The following is a 19,921-nucleotide window of genomic DNA, read 5'->3' on the forward strand; positions in this document are numbered from 1 at the left end:
AATAAACAAAAATTAAAGATCTAACGATGTCTAATTTAAAGTTGTAATCAAATAGTAATAGGTCATTATTTTGCACGAATCTTGACACATATTTCTCTTTTGGCTTAAGAATAAAGCATATTGAAATTGATAATAATCGGAATATTATCTCACATAAATAATGTCGTCCTGGAATGGCCGTTAAAAAAAATCCAATCGAATGTAATATGGTTACTAAATTGTGTGAAGATTTGGTCTCATTAACATGTATAAGCGTTATTGCCTATTTGTCAAACAGTACAATATAGTTTGTGCATAATAAAATCGTGTAGGAATGAAATTAAAAAAAATGAATTTCTTGACATGATTTTTTTTATTTTTTAAATTATTTTAACATTATCGAACAACATACAACACTTGAGTGTTTTATAGAAGGAAGTGGCGCTGGGGAATATGTATGTATAGTATATTTATTATTAACTTAATGAATATAGTTCTTATTATTAATAAAATTATGATTTTTTTATAGTTTTAAAACTATTTACATACAAGTGTATATATTTTATTTTTTTCTAATAATTATTCTTAATTTTAAATAAAAATTAAAGACTACATCATATTTATGCATGTAAGTGTTTGTATTTTGTTTTAGTTAATTTCAAAGTGTATTATTTAAATTTTTAATGCAACCATAGTTTCTTAAAAAGCCCTAATTTGTAATTTAAAATTGAATTAAGCATTAAAAAGTTTCATATTATGTTTAATAAAAAAATGTGTGAAATTTACTTAAAATTGAATTAATATTTATATGTTTTAATATATGTATATAAATTGAAACAATTCAAACAAAAGGAAAAACAAAAAAAGCTCTGCTAAAATATTTACAATGAAAAAGAACATGGTTTTAATGTTTCCTTCATTATGACCCAAATGCAGATGACAGTGGCTCAAAAAGGAAAATAAATGTATAAAACAGTTAAATATTTACGTATTTATGATTGTTTGTAATTCCAATTGTTTGTTGATTGCTTTTGTTTTCAACATTATCGTTATACTAAATGTCAACTTATAATAGGAATAATTTCACAATTAACCTAGCTTTCCAATAGTATTATAAAGTGTGCCGTTTCAATACCCAAAATATAAATTACTCAACGAGTGAGGGACATACATGGTTACACTTATAAAATATATAACTGAGGTAAAGTGTGTGTGTGTACTTGATTTGAAACAAACAAAAGATAAATCAAAAATAAAAAACCGGGATAATCGAGTACAAGAAAAAAACAAAAAGTAGTAAACCCATATTGCAGAAATAAAATAAATTTAATTGAGAGTCCCTCTACATCCTTGAGCACCACATAAACATGGTATTTTCTCGTCTTCCAATGGAAATTTGTAATCGTAAGTGATTTCCTCATTTACACCAATCGGTTGTTTTGAGTAGATTACAATCTTCTTTTCCGATTCTATAGTAATGACTTTTGCGTAACAGTTTGGCTGAAAGAGAAAAAATACAAATAATGAAATATGTAATGGTAATTAAGAGAATGATTTAAAGTAGTACGAGTACTTACATTGCAACTGTGATTTATAAAACGAGCCAAATTGCCACATTTTGTGGCATCTATTATGGTTTCCATGTCGATGCGGAACAAGTATGAACTTCCTATGCCGATCGCTTCATACTTGGTTTCACGCAAATCAGCTACAATTGGACGAATCATTTGACCGACGTATTCAATGACCATTTCGTCAGCAGCAATAGGCTCCATTGCAAACAGGCCCCAGTCGTGAATGGCAGATTTGGCAAATTTCAACTGCTTCTTGCGGAACTTTAGTTGATTGAATTTAAGTAATTCCGATTCTCCAATGGAACCGAAAGCAGTTAAAAGACGACGTTGATTGGAGCGGGCTTCGCGTGAAATGCCTTGCATTTTTGATACCAGTTTATTGTGCTGATTCGTTAACTGATCGTCAGCACGATCCACACTTTGCGAGTTTTCGACATTGGCTTTAGCATGATGATATTTGTGTTTGGCTTTTTCCCGTACATCCAATTTATAAAAACCTTCCGTACGAGCACAGCCAGTAACATGACGCTTAAGTTCGTCGTCCTTTTTACGTTTCTTATTCGGTGGCGGTACAAATGTACGGTCGGTTACGCAATGATCTACCCAATGAGTATTGTTAAGCCAAAATCTAAAGAAAGAAAAAAATATATTAAAACAATTTATCTATATAAACTAGCTGATCCGGCAAACGTTGTTCTGCCATACAAATTATTTCTAGTGAATATTTTGGTTGTTAAATAAAAAATAGCGAATGTATTCTAAGTGAAGTTATAGGTATTTTTGATGCCAAATGAAGAGAAATACAAACAAAATTTTTTGGCGAAAAATATTTTAAAAAATGGGTGGATAGGGCATCCTAATGTCATAGCGGTATGATATATAATATTCTCGTACCTACCAAAAATATATACAAAATTTCAGAAAAATAGTTAAATATTGATATTTGGATATTGCTCATACAAAATACTAAAATCTCGGCTAAAAAACGGGTGGGTGAGGGTCGGTTGATGAAAATTTGGGGTTATATGTATTTTTTAATGCCAAATAAATAAAATACGAAAAAAAGCTTTTGGCCAAAAAATGGTAAAAATAAATTCTGGATAGGGTCACCCTAATAACCTAGCGGTATGAAATATACTTTACGACCTATTCTCATACCTACCAAACATACATACAAAATTTCATAAAAATCGGTTGAGCCGTTTCGGAGGAGTTCAAACACTAACATTGTGACACTAGATTTTTATATATTAGAATATATAAATGTCTTTGTAAGTTTGTTTGTTGGTTTGTTTATTTGTTTGAGCATCACGCCTAAGCGGCTGAACCGATTTTATTGAAATTTGGAACGTAGATATATCCTTACTGGGAAGCGTCAATAGGCTATATATTTTTTATTTTACTACGACAGGGGTAGCGAAGCGCACCGGGTCAAGCTAGTTGGATATACAAATAACATATGTACAGTGACTCAAACGCCAAATCGGACAAGGGTTTTTCTGATATAAATGTGCTCTAAACATAAAAGGATGAACCAAAAAAATAGTTTTTTTCACTTCTATTACACTCCACAAACTCCACTCCTAAAAAATAACAAAAACTTAAATTTGCATAATTAAAACTGTAAACTTTTGCATAAAAACCAAAATAACTTAATTTTTTCTGCCAAACACAAAATCGGACAGAGTAAAATAGGTATTCAAAAGTGTGCGGTAAATAATTAGTTGCATATCCTTTGTTGCCTCGAATGACCTGTAATTGCTTTTGAATCGATTTCACCATTTTTGGCATACTTCCGGCTCTATTGTGGTCCATGCTTCCAGTAGGGACTCTTTTATCTGAACTAACGTGTTAAATTTTATTTGATGCACTCTCCTAGCTAATTCCTCCCAAAGATGCTCAATTGCATTAAATTATGGGTTCTGTGCAGGAGTTTCTATAAGTAAGGGACAGTTATGGATCAACCAAAGATTTGCAACACGTGATGTGAGCTTAGAATCGTAGTCTTGATAAATGGAAAAGATGTTTTCTGTACCCACTTTTTCGCACTTCGCTCTACCTTTTGCTTCAAAATGTTGAGATAGACAAATTTGTCCATTTTGCCATCGATAAAATACAAATTGCATTCTCCGGAACTCAATATGCAGCCCAAACCATAACAGAGCCTACTCCATGCTTAACAGTGGATTTTGTTTTTTTTATAATAGAATTCGGCAACAGCTTACAGTCTGATCCATATACAATAATTTTACTTCCGTCTGTGATTAAATAAATAAATAAAAATGCGCTTTACGGTGGTTTACCAAAAAATTTACTACTTTGTCCCAAAAATCTTCTATTTTGTTTATGGTTTGGGGCTGCATATTGAGTGCCGGAGTGGACAAATTTGTCTATCTCAACATTTTGAAGCAAAAGTTAGAGCGAAGTGCGAAAAAGTGGGTACAGAAAACATCTTTTCCATTTATCAAGACTACGATTCTAAGCAAATCTTTGGTTGATCCATAACTGTCCCAAACTTATAGAAACTCCTGTACAGAGCCCAGACTTTAATGCAATTGAGCATCTTTGGGAGGAATTAGCTAGGAGAGTGCATCAAATAAAATTTAACACGTTAGTTCAGATAAAAGAGTCCTTACTGGAAGCATGGACCTCAATAGTCTGTCAAAACATGGTGAAATCGATTCAAAAGCGATTACAGGTCATTCGAGACAACAAAGGATATGCAACTAAATATTTATCGCACACTTTTGAATACATATTTTACTCTGTCCGATTTTGTGTTTGGAGCAAGAAATTAAGTTATTTTGGTTTTTATGCAAAAGTTTATAGTTTTAATTATGGAAATTTTAGTTTTTGTTATTTTTTAGAGATATAGGTATGTGGATTATAAATAGAAACGAAAAAAACTATTTTTTTGGTACATCCTTTTATGTTTAGAGCACATTTATATTAGACAAACTCTTGTCCGATTTTGCGTTTCTACATATTTTTTTAAATTTATTTGTCAAGATTCAGTAACAAATTTCTACTTAAAAATTGATTCATTAGAAATATTTTAGAAAATTTTCTACATATTTTTTTAAATTTATTTGTCAAGATTCGGTAACAAATTTCTACTTAAAAATAGATTCATTAGGAATATTTCTGGTAATTTTCATATTTTAATTAGATTTACATTTAATAATGTTGAGCCACAATTATATTAAAAAAGCTCTAGAATAAGTATCTGCCAAATTATACTATAGCCAGCAGAACATTTTGGAAGTAGTTCAAATTTAATGTAATTTTCCCGACTTCTTTTTTATTTATTCATTATTTGAATAACCTAGCCTATAGGGCATAATCGGTCATAAACTTCTTAAGCAGTACAGTTATTAAAGATGATCTGGGAATTGTAATACGATATTTCACATTCAACTTATTTGAGATTTTAGTTTTTTTTTTAGATTTAATATTTAAATATGAAATTAAATATACTTTTGTTTAATTTTGTTATTAAAATTCATTGTGTATTTGCTGTTTTAAAATATCTTCCGCAATACATATAACAATTAAAAAACGTAGCCAGTTCATCGAAGTTGCATTGGTTCTAAGAAATCATTCAAATGAATGATCTAACCCTTCGTCATCACTTAAACCCCTCCTTAAACTACTTCTTTATCATATGCTGGATAGTTATAGTTTCAGAGACATGACTTAAACCAAATGCTCTCAAATTCAAAAGTTATTCTAAAAAAAAAAACGTTTCATTTTAGTAGATTTCATTGCTTATAAAAATTTATACCAATAAACAAAGAAAATTTAGTTCTTAACAATACATGGTTTTAATTTTTCAAATCGGATGAAAATTGTAAAAGTTATCCCTCAAAAAAATATTTGTAGTTTTTAATTTTCAAGCTAAAATTTTTTTGGAAATAAATCTGGCATTTCTAAACGGCTGGTCCGATCGGGATATAATTTGAAGTGGGCGTAGCCAAGGAGTATTCGAGTTTAAGATATTAAAATGGGTCATACAAATGATCCAGGCGCGGCGCTATGGGGGCTCAAAGTAGGGTACCTTCGACATGTAAAATTTTTAAACACGTGCAATTTTTTTGTTTCCTATCCGATTTTAAAGATTTTAACATATGGCACTACTAATATTTTTTATGTCATTACTGAGAACTTAAAAGTTATTTAACTGTAGAGTAGAAAATTGAAGAGAACTATCCACATGACCAATAACACTTGCATATCCGTTATTCCCTTCATCGGTCTTCATAAAAATCTAGAAAATATAAAAATTCCTTACAAAAAATAAGTATTTATATAGGGAGGTGTATGGCCAAAATTAATAACGATCTTCCGCAGAGAAAGTACTTTAAGTATACCAAGTTTCAGTTTCCTATGTCATCAGATGGCTTTAGAAAGTTGCGGAAAGTTAATAGGACATACATACAAACATCCAGACATACTAACAGCCGTATTTATAACCAAAATTTAGAATGGATTTAACATACGATATATTTAAAATGTATTTCTTATCCACTCGCTAAACGCATGTTAACGAACAATCAAACAGTGTTTAAACAAGTAAGAGTGCTATATTCGGCTATGCCGAATCTTATATACCCTTCACCTTTGTTGTGGATGCATTATTATTTTTTATAATTATTATATATGTATGTATGTACATTGCCCACTTTCAGCGTACAGCATCCTAAATTTATCAAGAACACAAAAAACAACAACAACGCCAAACGAAACAAAACACCAAAAGAAAAAACAAAAACAAAATACGCAAGGCAATGAAACCAACACACATCCAAACACACGTTTAATTGTATAAAAAACAACAACAACGCCAAAAGAAACAAAATACGCAAAGCATGCACATTCAAACATACGATTTGTTGATTTTTTGTCAAAAAAACCAACACACAACCAAACAAAAGTTTAGTTGTATAAAAAACAACAACAACGCCAAAAGAAACAAAACACAAAAAAAAAACAAAATACACAAAGCTTGCACATCCAAGCATACGTTTTGTTGTTTTTTTGTCAAAGCATGCAATACATTGTGTTTTTTGATGAAATTTTCAGAGGTTGTCTCGGATTTTTGCTCATATCTCCGTTATTTATGGACGGATTTTGCTGATTTTAAATAGCAAAATTCTCGAAAGTATGTCTGACAGATTTGTTGAAGATTTGGATCCCGGAGATATCTGGGGCCTTCAGAAAATTGATTTCAACAGACAGACAGACAGACGGACAGACAGACAGACAGACGGACATGGCTTAATCGACTCCGCTATCTATAAGGATCCAGAATATATATACTTTATATGGTCGGAAATGAAAAATGTAGAAATTACAAACGGAATGACAAACTTATATATACCCTTCTCACGAAGCTGAAGGGTATAAAAACTAGACTACAAGTAGCAGTAGCAATGAAAAAACACAAGTGGTCTAGTTAAAAAATTAATAAAAACTCGGAGTCAATCAATTACTACTACTACTGCTACCTACAGATTTTGGTAGCAGTAGTTGTAGTAGTACCAATAAAAGAAAAATTTAAAAGTAGCAGTGTAATTTATTTTCTATTACTACTGCTCTGTTAAGAGTTTTATATTTTGAAGGTAGCAGTAGTTTAAAAAAAAAACAAGAAAACGAAAAAAGACAAATGCTACTGCTACCGCTACCGCTACATCACTTTTTTGAAGCAGTAGTTGTAGCAACAGTTAAAAATTTGTTAGTTATCGTAGCTTTTTAAACACTGCAATCAAATACATACTTGCTAAAAGGGGGGTCAGACGGCATGTATTGCTTGTGTTTTGTGCCATGTATTGGGACATTTTTCCATATGTAAACATATACATACCGTGTGATCCACATGAAACTTTGTGTATGTAAAATACATGTGTATTACTCGTGACATTTTTGGCAATTAGAGCATGTTCTATTTTCGTGTGTATAACAGTGTTGTATTTTCAAATACAACACTGTGTGAGTGCAAAATAAAAAAAACAAAACAAAAGCGAGTAAAGAAAAATCATAATAAAATAAGTTTCATTGCATTAAATATATTTATTGTGATTTAAAAATGTTTTAAATAAATATATTGTTAAAAACAATAAACATATAAACTTATAGAGGTTATGTCACATGCAATTACATATGTACGTTTGAACGTGGAAATTATGAATCGTATGTATAATGTGAATTATGACATACACATGGAATTCCATATGTATCGAATACATGTCCCAATACACAAGCAATACATGCCGTCTGACCCCCCTATAAGTCTTTAAAGAACAGCTGCACAGTGGGGGATTTGAGAAAAAAAAAGTGGAAATAAATCTGTAACTTCTAAACGAATAGACCGATTCTAATAAAACTAGCAATGACTATAGAGGAGGTGTTGATAAGTTTAAGTTTTCAATATGGGCTTATAACACCAAGGGGTCACCGAGCCACAATGCCCCAATGTGGGGAACCTGGGGTATATCAAAAATTTAAAATGATGCCAAATGTTTGTTTGCGATCCGATTTAAATATATATATGGAATCTACTAGACGATATCTACAAAAACATTGCTTTAGCCATATATTATCTCTTATAGTTTGCGAGCTATTCGATATTATTATAAAACTTTTATATGGGAATGAAATAAAATTAATTAATTCCACACTTTCTTTTTATGATTTGAGGAAAAAAACTTAAATAGAAATGTCAATAAGTACATCAGAGTTCATTTTTTAAATAGTTAACAATACATCACGCTTTTCAGAGTTGATTTTCAAATTGTTTATAGACTGTCAAAAATGCATTATAAATAAACTCTCTTAGCAGATCGTTGTGTGCGATGTATACACAGTGGCTAATTTTTCGTTATAGATACGGCCGCAAATGTTCAGAATATTAAGATCCATCGAAAACCTCGTGTTCTAAACACGTTGATAGATTTATCAACTTGTAACGCAGATATTAAGAAGTCATTAACAAACAATATACATGAATATCATTAGAGGAAATAATGAATGAGAAAGGAAGATATGTAGGAAATGTCATGGTATTTTAGGTCCCAATGATAATCGCCACTGTCTTAAATAGAACAAATCATTCTACTCACTCACTAGCCTTTTTGATAATTCTATTTAAATTTTGGAAGCCGAATTCATTTAGATGCTCTCCAACGAGTTTTTGAGACATACAGTGTTGGAAAAAATATTAGGAACGAATGCTTTTTTCAAACTTTTTATGTATGTTAGTCAAATTCAGTTTTGTTTAAAAAAATGTATATGCAGTTTTGTTTATCAGACATACAGCATAATTAAAAACATAATCATTCCTATTTTCATTTATATTTTAATACATTATATGACTAACAATGTATGGAGTCAATATTTTTACTGGAAAAAATAATAGAAACGCGTAAGAGGATTCAACTTTTCGAGGCACATCTTTATATTTTTTGTTAAAAACTATCTTATCTTAATATTTAGTTGCTCTAAACGTCTATGCAAACGTCCATGTCAATGTCAAATCACTCTTCCTGGATTTGCTCCCATAATTCGTGCTTATTTTTCGCACTGAAACCCTCTAGCTTCCTCTTGAGCACTCCCCAAAGGTATTCCATTGGGTTAATGTCCGGTGACTGCGAAGGCCATTCCATAAGAGGTACTTTGTTGACAGCAAACCAGTATTTTGCCAATTTTGAGGAGTGCTTCTGACTATTGTCCTGCTGAAACTCCCATCTGAAGGGCATTCCTTCCTCCGAAAATGGAAGCATTAAGCTTTGCAATATATTTACGTAGTCCTGGATGCATATTTCGTTCTTTATCCAATATACTGGACCGACACCAGAAGAGGAGAAACACCCCCATATCATGATGAAGACGGTGGATCCACGGCTTTACGGTCTTCTTGGTGTATTTTGGATCATATGCCTTATTGTCTGGGCGCCTAACATAATATTTCCCATCGGATCCAAACAAATTTATCTTCGTTTCGTATGACCACAGCCCAAGAAGAACGTAAACACCCCATATCATGATGGCGGTGGATCTATCATGATATGAGGGTGTTTCTCCTCTTCTGGTGTCGGTCCATTGTTAGTCATATAATGTATTAATATATAGATGAAAATAGGAATGATTATGTTTTTTCTTATGCTGTATGTCTGATAAACAAAACTGCATATAATTTTTTTTAAACACAAAACTAAATTTGACTAACATACTTTCAAAGTTTGAAAAAAGCATTCGTTCCTATTATTTTTTCCAACACTGTATGTAATTCAAATGATAAAAAAGTGATTTTTGAAGCTTCATGTAGAATGGAAACATTCAGATCCTATAAACATTGGGACACATAAATTCAGAAAGTATTATGGTACTAACAAGTTTAAAGTTGAGACGGTATGAAATTTAATTGATAAATTGATTAAGATTGTCTAAGAAACTCTACGGAAATCAAAAACAACGATTTGGTTTGAAAATTTGAAAACTTAATTAAACACATAGTAATGTATTGCAATAATAAAATGCATTGCATCAAACTATTTTCATGTAACTAGTGCAAAATACAATAAAATAGAAATTTAATCCCATAATAACCAATTTTAATTTATAAGCCCAATATTTTATTTATTTTTTAAAATAAAACTTTGAAGTCAAGTGTAAAGTGCATATTTTTTATATTTTAACCCCCGTTAACACGAAGTCTGGTTATGCCTTAACTAATAGTCGGTTAAAACTGTCGGTTAAAATTATGTTTGTATGAAAACTGTCAGTATAACTATTAGTTAAAACATAACCAGACTTCGTGTTACTGGGGGTAAGAGGGTATTTTTCGTTTTTAACTGCATATTTTATGGGCATAAAGCATTTTTAATTGATCATATTTTTGGGTGCTCTGCTTTGAGATAATTTATTTTTGCTAAAACTCGATCGCGATTGCGGTAATTCGGAACCCCGATATTTTTGTCGTCGTTATATGGGAAGGAATCATTGTGCTTCGACGCGATTTGCGCGTGAACTCTTTTAACAACTGCGAAAATATACTATCATGTTTCTTTACAGTTTTCAATATCATATTTGGATATGGTAGTGCCATTTTGATATTTGCAAAATGTTAAAAAGTGTATATGTACCTATTATCTATAATATATTTTCAACTTTTCTTTTAACGAATACCAGTACATCGTCTCAAATGCAAAAAGTGATTACCCAGTAAATTCGTCAAAAAATATTTTTTTCAGATTAAAATCAGAAAATGTAAAAAATGTATGTATGTAAATTCATCAATTAAAATTACATACCCGTACGTGTCCTCCTGCAAATGCATTTCATAACATTTCCGTACGTACTGAATGTCTTCGGCATCGATGCCACGAGTGAGAAATTCGTAAAGGACCATCATTTCATCGGTGGCCTCGCGAGGTTTAAACATTTCTCGTGGCTCGAAGGTAGCCATTGCTTTGGCGTAATTGTTGTAAGCTGCTGCAGATGATATCTCCGCAGAATGTGTTCGTTTCCCAGACGCACGGTGTGACATGGATTCTTCTTTCTTTTTTGTACGGGCGGAATCTTTACGCGGCCTTCCAGGTCCTGGCTTAGTCGAAGTTACAGTACTCGACTGTTGGGAAATATGAGGTGGAACAATGTCATCAGAAATTGATGCACGTGGTGTAGGTGGAGTAGCGTATCCGCCATGATCGTGAACCAAATATTGTTGTTTTTTCCGCGCAGTTTCCCCGTGTTGTGCTGGTGGTGAAAATGATGAGTTCTTTGGTTTCGATGTATCTGCCTCTGGAGGCAAAGAGTAACAATGCTCCAGTGCCACTTGGCTGGCTTGACTAGCTTGACTGGATCCTCCATCTGATGAGGTAGGTGACATCTTAATGTCATCATTTTCTTCCTCTGTTTGAGAGGAATCTAAAGGCGTCGGTTTCAATGCCATAAGGTGTTCGTTAGTGGATTTTGACTCAATTGTACTTGCTTTTAGAATGGACTCACTTTCGTTTTTGATACTGAGGGCACCTGTAGGCTGAATTTTAACTTCATTAGAGGCAAAACCGTTTGAACTAACTTGCGTAGATAGGTTATGTGGTGTGTCTGCTGTGATATGTGCCGGTACACTTGAATATGACGGTTCGCTTGTGGCGTCAATTTTCTCCACTGGCGCCAAATGCTTTTGAACTTTCTGAACATTTTGAATTGTTGATTTTGAGTCCTTTCTAGGTCTACCGATTTCAGTCTTGGAGTTTGTTGCAGTCTTTTCTTTTTTAACTTTTCCACTAGTCTTTTCTCGTTGTTTTTCCGCATCAGCAATATTTGAACTGTTGAGCAATCCTAGTTCACCCATTAATCGAGCACCTGGAGTAGGGGGTACCTTCGTAATATCGGGTGTTACAGGCATTTCAATGCTAATAGATTTACGTGAAAAAGCTAAAGAAGGTCGGTTAGCTGCTGCTGTCGTTAAGGGTTTATCTTCAGTTGTCGTCGATGATGTCTTTTCCGCTCCACTTGCGTCTTGCTCTTCACGCAATTTACGTTCTTGCTCTTCGAGAAACTCTCGCTCAATTTGAGCCATATATTCAGTGTTACGCCTTCGTTTCTCTTGATACTCCCGTTCTTCATCGGAATCACTATATATTCTATCATATTCAAATACACTTTTCCTTTGGCTTTGATCGGGTTTAATTTCGAGTTGTTTGCCATCGTGTTCATTACCGGCCTTCTGTTCTTTCAATTGAGATTCACTATTATCGTCGGATTTGACTTTAGACGCTTCTTCAAGGGGAGCTTTCGTGCCATCCGTCTTGTAGTCTTGTGAATCTTCACCTAAACTAAGCGAACTGTCTTTGCTAATGTCTTCCAGGTCGGATGCGTTTGTAGGTAACATTGCTACCCTTGAAGCTTCCTTCTTATGACTTGTTTTTTTAGCTAGTTTGGAATCCTTATCCACCATTTTTGCGTCCTCGTCTGAGTCGGAGTATATACTCTTTTTCGCCACCATATCACTATTTGTTGCGGATGATTGTTTTGCTGCGACAAGAATAGTTGATCTTTTGGGTAAATCATCATCGTCATCGGTATCCGAGTAGAGATCTCGCGTAACTGTCTGCCGTGTTTTTTGAAGATTTTTTTCTTTTCGAGATTTGTTCTTTATGTCATCATCTGTTATTGAACTTAATTCATCATCGCTTGCACTGTCATCTTCATCCCCTGAACTTCCGTCTGCATCTCTTTCCGCATCGTCTTCATCATCATCGTCATTCTCTCCCTCACTAGACGATGAAGATGAAAAAAAACTTGAAGAGCTACCTTTTCGTTTTATTCGCGCGACTGGAGTGCTGGATGAGGGCTTTGTTTTGAACGATTGATTGGTGGAGTCTTTCGTATCCTTGGCGCTAGTAGCAGCGTTTGTCAATGCGATCGAGCTTAAATTTGAATCATCTTTTTCGGAATCTGAGCCGTGTACCATTTCTTCCTGATCGCTCAGATGCTTTTCAACGTCTGCCTTTTGTGATTTTGGACTGGGCTGTTTACGAATACGACGAAAGGACGGCAATTTAGGAATCGAAGCACGTAATCCTAGGGCTGGGTATGCCGAATTAAAGTCGGATAAATCTCGATGACTGTTAATTAACTGGTTAATATCAGGTGGTTTATCTATGCGATTTGTAGTTGGCGCAGTTGTACTATTCAGCGCGACCGGAACAATACCGGTGGATTTTTCGGATGCAACTTTTTCATTTTCGCTCTTATGTCGACGACTTTTTTGTATCTGTTCATCCCACCACCCTTCAAAATTTTTAAAGGCCGTGTTTTCAATCATTTTTTTGTTGAAATCACGCTTCAATATCTGTTTAAGTTCGTCACTTACCCTCTTCACTACCTCTTCGATGTGTCTTTTGTACGGATCTTCATCGTAAACATTGGAAAGATGGCCCATGTATGTGGAATAACCATCGCTGCGATAAAATTTATACGGATCGCCGTAAGGATCGCCATACGTGGTAGCAGCATTCGTCCCAAATGTTGGCAAGCTACCGCTAATACCCGGCAAATACGACGATTGTATGTAGGCGGGATGTAGGTACTGTGCTGAAGCATTATCTGCAGCCGGATAGGAAGGATATCCTCCTCCAGGATAATAGTAAGGATTTGAGGATGGATGGGCAGGATACACATAAGCAGCAGTCAAATTTGCATTTATTTCAGAAGATAAAGCCATCGATGAGCCGGACGAAGGAAGTGATGGTTTTTGTTTAGTTTTATCCGTTTCTGTTCCCTGTTTTTTCACGCCTTCATTGGATGATAAACTAGAAAGCGACATACGATCGTCGTCTTTTTGTTTTAAATGACCTGGATATATTGGGCTGTAAGAATCCTTTTTAAGCAATATCTCATCGTCACTAGATGAAATATCGCTTGCCCCATGCTCGACAGTTTGCATTCTATTAGACTTTGATGATGTTATTTGACGTTTATTCTTCTTATTTAAGCGTTTCGTAGATGACCGTTCATTCGAATCTGAATTCACTTCGCCCTCTTCTTCCTCTCCTTGGCCACCTTTTTCTGCATCCGAATCACTACTATCCATCTGTAGAAAAGGTGGGGCATTGCCAAACGATTTTCCCTTGAACATGAGTGCAATCCGTGTGTCCAAATCAACATTACCCAAATCACTATCAGCTATAATGTCTGTCCTATCCGCCGTTGAAATTGAGTTTTTATCCGTCGATGACTTTATACTTACGGATGGTTTTTCTTTTCGATCCTTTTTCAAAGTGCTAGATGTCATTTCATCCTGACTGGAATATCCACCTGGGGGCGGCGGCTCGGGTTCATCCCAGTCCGGTGTTCCATCCGGAGGAGGAGGTGGCAGAGGAGGCTGGCTTTGTGGTTGCTGTGGTGGTTGATGGACGGGCCATGATCTATTACCCCCGTGCCAGATGTGAGGATTAGGATTTTCACTTGGATATCCGTAGGCATGGTATGGATATGAACCTGGAATGGATGAGCCCACCACATGAACAGAGGGTTGCGAAACACCAGGCTGAATAGGGTAGTATACACCACTGCTAGGTGAAGGATAAGGTTTCGGAGCTGTGCTACTCGAAGCTGTATCCACATAATCCCGCGAATAGCGTGACGTCGAATTATACTTATCACCTCCACGTGTCTTAGCGGAACGTTCGCGGTCACGATCTCGTTCCCTATCATTCGACCGTTCTCGCTCTCTTTCACGATAATCACGTTCACGATCACGTCTATCACGATCCCGTTCGCGCGATCTGTCATAATCACGCACTCTATCACGTTCTCGATCGCGTCTTGTAATGCTTATGCTTCCGCGTTCATCACTACGTTCTCTGGAACGGTCACGTTTATGGTAATGATGGTGGTGTTTTGAACGATCTTTATCATGGCGCTGACCAATGGATACACCCCCATATCTTTCACGACTTTCATCTCGATCTTTACGCTTATCACGATATGATGACCTATCGTCCTCGACATATCTGTCTGCACGACTATGCGTAAATCTTTCATATTCACGATCTGACCGATAAGAATGTTGGTAGGTTGATATTGTTGAATCAAAACCATCCTGTGACACGTGGGATAGGTATTCATGTTGATATTCCGAATGGGAAACTGTGGACGTTGTTGTTACTGCCGCGACATGTACATCTACCTCTGTATTTGGTAATGGCGGTGCCCCTGATATCGTCCCTGTTGAGGAACTTGCGGCAGTTGGAAGCTTAGGTTTCGTTGACGTTAAATTTTCTACAGTTTGCTTGCAGACACTTCCGAAGGGATCATGAAAAACGCTTAAAATCTGTATACAAATATCAAAGTCAATAAATCTTAGCTACTATTTTAACAATATACCTTACCTTTCCCATTACCGATTTCTGATTATATTTTTCAACACATTGTCGAGCAGCTTTTACGTTTTCAAATACAATTCTTGCAATGCCGAGATGTTTATTTGTGGTGGGATGATGATGAATGACAATATCATCATACACTCCACATTTATCAAGCATTCGCGCCAAAAACTGTTTATCGATGTTGTCATTTAAATTGGTCACTGTTATTTCTATGGCCGGTGGACTTCCAACATAGTTCTGGTCAATTTTTAGCCTGTATAAAATATAATTTTTGATTAAAACTCAAAACAATATTTTTCTGCTAAGACTTACCGTGGTACAGACATGACCATGGGTTCCACTGGTCTTGCCCGTAAGCGTACCACTGGATTACGAGGATCTCGAGGCATAACCGACGGATAAGTCGAATCATTCGGCACAACACCATCGAAACGATACAATTTGATAGCACCCTTCGTAATTGCTGGATCCGAAAGCAATTTAAAATTCCGCGGTGCTTTTTGCTGGGTGACACTGCCTCCCAAGTGTTCACCGGAACTAACAGCACCATTGCTGTTCGGATGAGTAGGTGGCATGCGGCTATAGTTGTTATCCATTAGGTCATACATGCATCAATAAGTTTTTCCAAACGCGACACCAATTTCCAATTGCTGTCTTGTGCTGTTTGTTTTTCTTGGCAAAACTATGTGAGATAAATTAATTAGTTTTGTTTACGTTCAAAACAGACAATTTACCTTTCTATTAATTTTCCTTGTAGCAATTTATACAATATTTTGATTGTTAGAAAAATGGCAAGAAAACACACATTATATGCTAGTGGATCCACCACATTTTAGATCACTTGGCACTTGTCGTGCTCCCCAAAAAAAGCAGCAATATTTTAATACGGCCAAGACAAGGCAGCAAGTATAGCGCGTACCTCACAATTGATAAGGTGGCTGCGAAATCAGACGTTAACAGCTCTGCAGACAGAGTGTGCTTTGCTCGTTTTCAATCAGTGAAGGCAATAAGAAAATTTCTATTTTTCTCAATCTACTCTGATTTTTGCCGAAAAATTTCATACTACCAACGATCAGCGGCGATTTATGAAAACTTTTTTACAACTTTTGCGTAATTTGCTTAAAGTTTAACTATATTTTTAGCGAAAAATGTTTAACAAAAATGAAATCAATGTTCACCGCCGCTGCAAGAAAAAATGTTAGGCAAAACGTATAAAAGCTGCGCTGCCCACAATCTTGTATTAAAAACAAGGGGCGAGAGTGAGATAGACAATCGCAAATGCTATGTCAACGTGAATATTTTCAACAATGGCAACTCGAACCTGAAATCCACGGTTGCTTATCTTTTTCCCAATTCATAGTTGCATTTTATTAACAATGTGATAAAAATGCAAAATAAAATTAAAAAATTATATATCGCTCATTTTCTGCAACGTCGTTATAACTCAAAATAATTTATTTTTCAGGAGACGCATTTTTAGTTTTTAAATGGTGCTATGCAAGTAATAGACAATATGAAAATAGGTCAAAATGCTGAGTGTAATTTTAGAAGCTAGTTAGTTCACAAGACTTTGTCTGATATGAAAACAATTTATTTACTATGTTCCCTTTTACAATGCAGAAATTGAAGGGTGCAATGGTGCTATTAACTCGAAATTAGTTTTTTTTTTTTTTTTAATTTTGATGTTTTTGCAGTAAATAAGCGATATGTAAATTAAAATTTCATATAAATACAGTTTATTATAAACAAACAGGGGAACATATATTTGTATTAATATTTTTTTAAATATTTGTAAGTTGTGTATCAAGGCGTATTTAAATGCACCTTGTTGTGTATAGTGTTGCCAGTTAATAGGATTTATATTCAAATTGGGTATACAATTAGAAATGACTTAAATTTGTAAGGAATTTTTGATAAAAAAATCAATGGGAATTTATAGTAGGTGACCTCAGAAGAACAGCTGATTATTTTTTTGTATTCAGTTGTTTAGACAATTGAACTGTCAATTCACTTGTGTTTGTTGTGGCGAAAAATACAACAAACCCTAAAGCAAAAACAACAACAGGCAACTTTGAGAGTTCTATAAATTTGTTTTGAAAAAAATAATTTAAAAAATCTGAAAAGCGAATCTAATTAGATTCGTCGTATTTAACAAGGTGACAGCAGTGGCGAATTGAAATAAATACAGGCAAATTCACAAATTTTTTTTATATTGTGTTTGACATAAATGCGTACCAGGGAATATTTTTTTATATGTGTAGTTTGACATTATCGCGTGCTATTTCTATAATCAGCTGAGCTCTCGATGGCATCTTGGTATGTAGCAAGGCGTATTTAACAAGGTGACAGCAGTGGCACATTGAAATAAATACAGGCGAATTCACTAATTTTTTTATATGGAGTTTGGCATAAATGCGTACCGGCGAATATTTATTATATGTGTAGTTTGACATTATCGCGTGCTATTTCTATAATCAGCTGTGCTCAAAGTAAATTAATAAAGTAGACTCAGTAGAACAGCTGACTATTTTTTTTACTTTGGTCTGAACTGTCAATACACTTGTGGTTGTTGGGGCGAAAAATACAACAAGCCCAAAAGCAAAAACAACAACAGGCAACTTTGACAGCTCAGACCTTAAACCAAAAACAAAATTGCTTGTGGTTTTTGTAAATGTTGTATTTGTTGTAGTACTGTCGCTACTTTATTAATTTACTTTGGCTGTGCTCCCGCTGCCACCTGGTATAAATAAAATATGTGAAATTTTACATTTTCTTATTGGCAACACTGAATAGAACTGACATTTATCTTTCAATTACAGCCAACTTCAAGCGAATTGCTCGCTGTCAAAAATTCTTGGTTGCATCACAATTTTGTGAAAAAGTTTCTTTCCTAAACTTAAAATTGGTAAATATTAGATATTTTGTATTAAATTCATTGTGAGATACTCATAAAATATACCCAATATCTAACATTCTTAATTAATTCATAGAAAATGGCCTTCAAAAACTTTTTGAGCGGCTTTATTGCCATGCCAGTTGTCCGCGCTGACGATGAAGAAGAATTAGTTGACCCACAGACTACTTTAAGGGTAAGATTTCATAATATTTCAATAACTATACGTATACATGTGTATTAATTGTTAATAATTTCAGGAACAATGTCAAGCTAAGGGAAACATTGAAGCTCTTTACAATAAGTATCAGGCATGTAACGATCGTGTCAACAGCCGCTCAAAGACCACCGAAACTTGTATGGAAGAACTTTTTGACTATGTCACCGAATTGGATCATTGTGTAAGCCACAGTCTTTTCTCTAAGCTGAAGTAAACTTGATGATTTGGCCAACAACAGTTAAAATTTAAATGGATTGATGATGGATGTCAACATTCAGCCAACCAGTTAAATTTGTTTTCATTTCAGGGCCATGAGCTTTGCTTTGGCTTTAATTAGATCCTAATAAAAAAGTTGCAAAACTGAAACATTGAAATTAGATTGTTATTTATATTTTGTTAAATCTCATTTGTAGTACCAGCATCAGCAACGATCTGAAAGATATGAAATTATGTTAGATATTTTGCTTGGTACTTATAGAATTTTTGAGTTGGTTCAAATTATTGACGAAAAACCGTTGAACCTATAAATATTGAGAAATTGATTACATATTTTATTTTGATTGGTAATATAAAATTCTATAGATTTTTTGTAGTATATGTATTTTAAATTAATTTTTCAATTCTGTATTAGTAGATCGGAAACTCTATTGTAAAAGTCCTAAATCAGTTGTCAAAAACCTAAGTGCGCTAGTTCCTATGCGCATTTCACTGGTTGCTTAGGCCAGATCATCAGCAAACCTTTTCCCAAAAGGCTTTAGAAAAATTAAAGATATACAAATAAAACACTAGAGTGAATGAGAATTACAGACACTCAAGCTTTATTTGTAAAAATATCAAACAAAACCCCAACAATAAACAGTGAGTTTATCTTTTCTTACATTTTTGTTTGTGTAAAACCGTGCAAACTGTCAAAAAAATCACAAAAACGCACTTTTATAAATGAAATATTTTTTTTAACACTTTTAAATATTTTATGCACATAAAGCGGTGACAAATACTAGAGCCCTGCATGAGTAGAGTGATCAAATATTCGACATATTCCAAAAACCGGTTTTCGAATAATTCGAAAAAGCGTAATTTTTAAAAATCGGTTTTCGGTTTTTTCAATCAAAAACCGGTTCGAATAACCGGTTTTTAAATTTTTTGTCAATTTATGATTTAAGGTATAAATTAAGCTTAAATATTTTTTTTATTAAAACTAATTCAGTCTTTTAAAAATTTATTTAACACAACTTTAAATTTGTTTAATATTTTAAATCAAAAGGTTTTTTCAATCAAAAACCGGTTCGAATAACCGGTTTTTAAATTTTTTGTCAATTTATGATTTAAGGTATAAATTAAGCTTAAATATTTTTTTTAT

General features: G+C 34.1%; 2 protein-coding genes across 2 annotated transcripts; one reads left to right on the forward strand and one right to left on the reverse strand.

The window, feature by feature from the left end:
• Positions 1 to 333: 333 nt before the first annotated feature.
• Set1 (SET domain containing 1) lies at positions 334 to 16,638 on the reverse strand. The gene is made up of 6 exons (XM_065514800.1): positions 16,183 to 16,638; positions 15,761 to 16,130; positions 15,452 to 15,701; positions 10,862 to 15,393; positions 1,557 to 2,181; positions 334 to 1,479 (listed from the first exon to the last, which is right to left on the reverse strand). Exons 2-6 carry the CDS (start codon positions 16,054 to 16,056, stop codon positions 1,306 to 1,308), a joined length of 5,877 nt encoding a protein of 1,958 aa, XP_065370872.1. The 5' UTR covers positions 16,057 to 16,130; positions 16,183 to 16,638; the 3' UTR covers positions 334 to 1,305.
• A 1,600-nt stretch (positions 16,639 to 18,238) lies between these two features.
• LOC135949197 (cytochrome b-c1 complex subunit 6, mitochondrial) lies at positions 18,239 to 18,935 on the forward strand. The gene is made up of 3 exons (XM_065498681.1): positions 18,239 to 18,353; positions 18,439 to 18,537; positions 18,602 to 18,935. Exons 2-3 carry the CDS (start codon positions 18,442 to 18,444, stop codon positions 18,773 to 18,775), a joined length of 270 nt encoding a protein of 89 aa, XP_065354753.1. The 5' UTR covers positions 18,239 to 18,353; positions 18,439 to 18,441; the 3' UTR covers positions 18,776 to 18,935.
• Positions 18,936 to 19,921: the final 986 nt, after the last annotated feature.

The sequence above is a fragment of the Calliphora vicina genome, chromosome 1 (genome assembly GCF_958450345.1).
Source record: "Calliphora vicina chromosome 1, idCalVici1.1, whole genome shotgun sequence".
Classification (NCBI taxonomy): Eukaryota; Metazoa; Arthropoda; class Insecta; order Diptera; family Calliphoridae; genus Calliphora; species Calliphora vicina.

Excerpts from the sequence above, each read along its gene's own strand:
- Set1 (XM_065514800.1), bottom strand. The coding sequence starts at position 16,056 with ATGTATGACCTAATGGATAACAACTATAGCCGCATGCCACCTACTCAT. Across the intron at positions 15,702-15,760 it reads ATGGTCATGTCTGTACCACG|GCTAAAAATTGACCAGAACT; the intron begins GTAAGTCTTAGC and ends TATTTTATACAG. Across the intron at positions 2,182-10,861 it reads TTGCAGGAGGACACGTACGG|ATTTTGGCTTAACAATACTC; the intron begins GTATGTAATTTT and ends TTCTTTCTTTAG.
- LOC135949197 (XM_065498681.1), top strand. The coding sequence starts at position 18,442 with ATGGCCTTCAAAAACTTTTTGAGCGGCTTTATTGCCATGCCAGTTGTC. Across the intron at positions 18,538-18,601 it reads ACCCACAGACTACTTTAAGG|GAACAATGTCAAGCTAAGGG; the intron begins GTAAGATTTCAT and ends TAATAATTTCAG.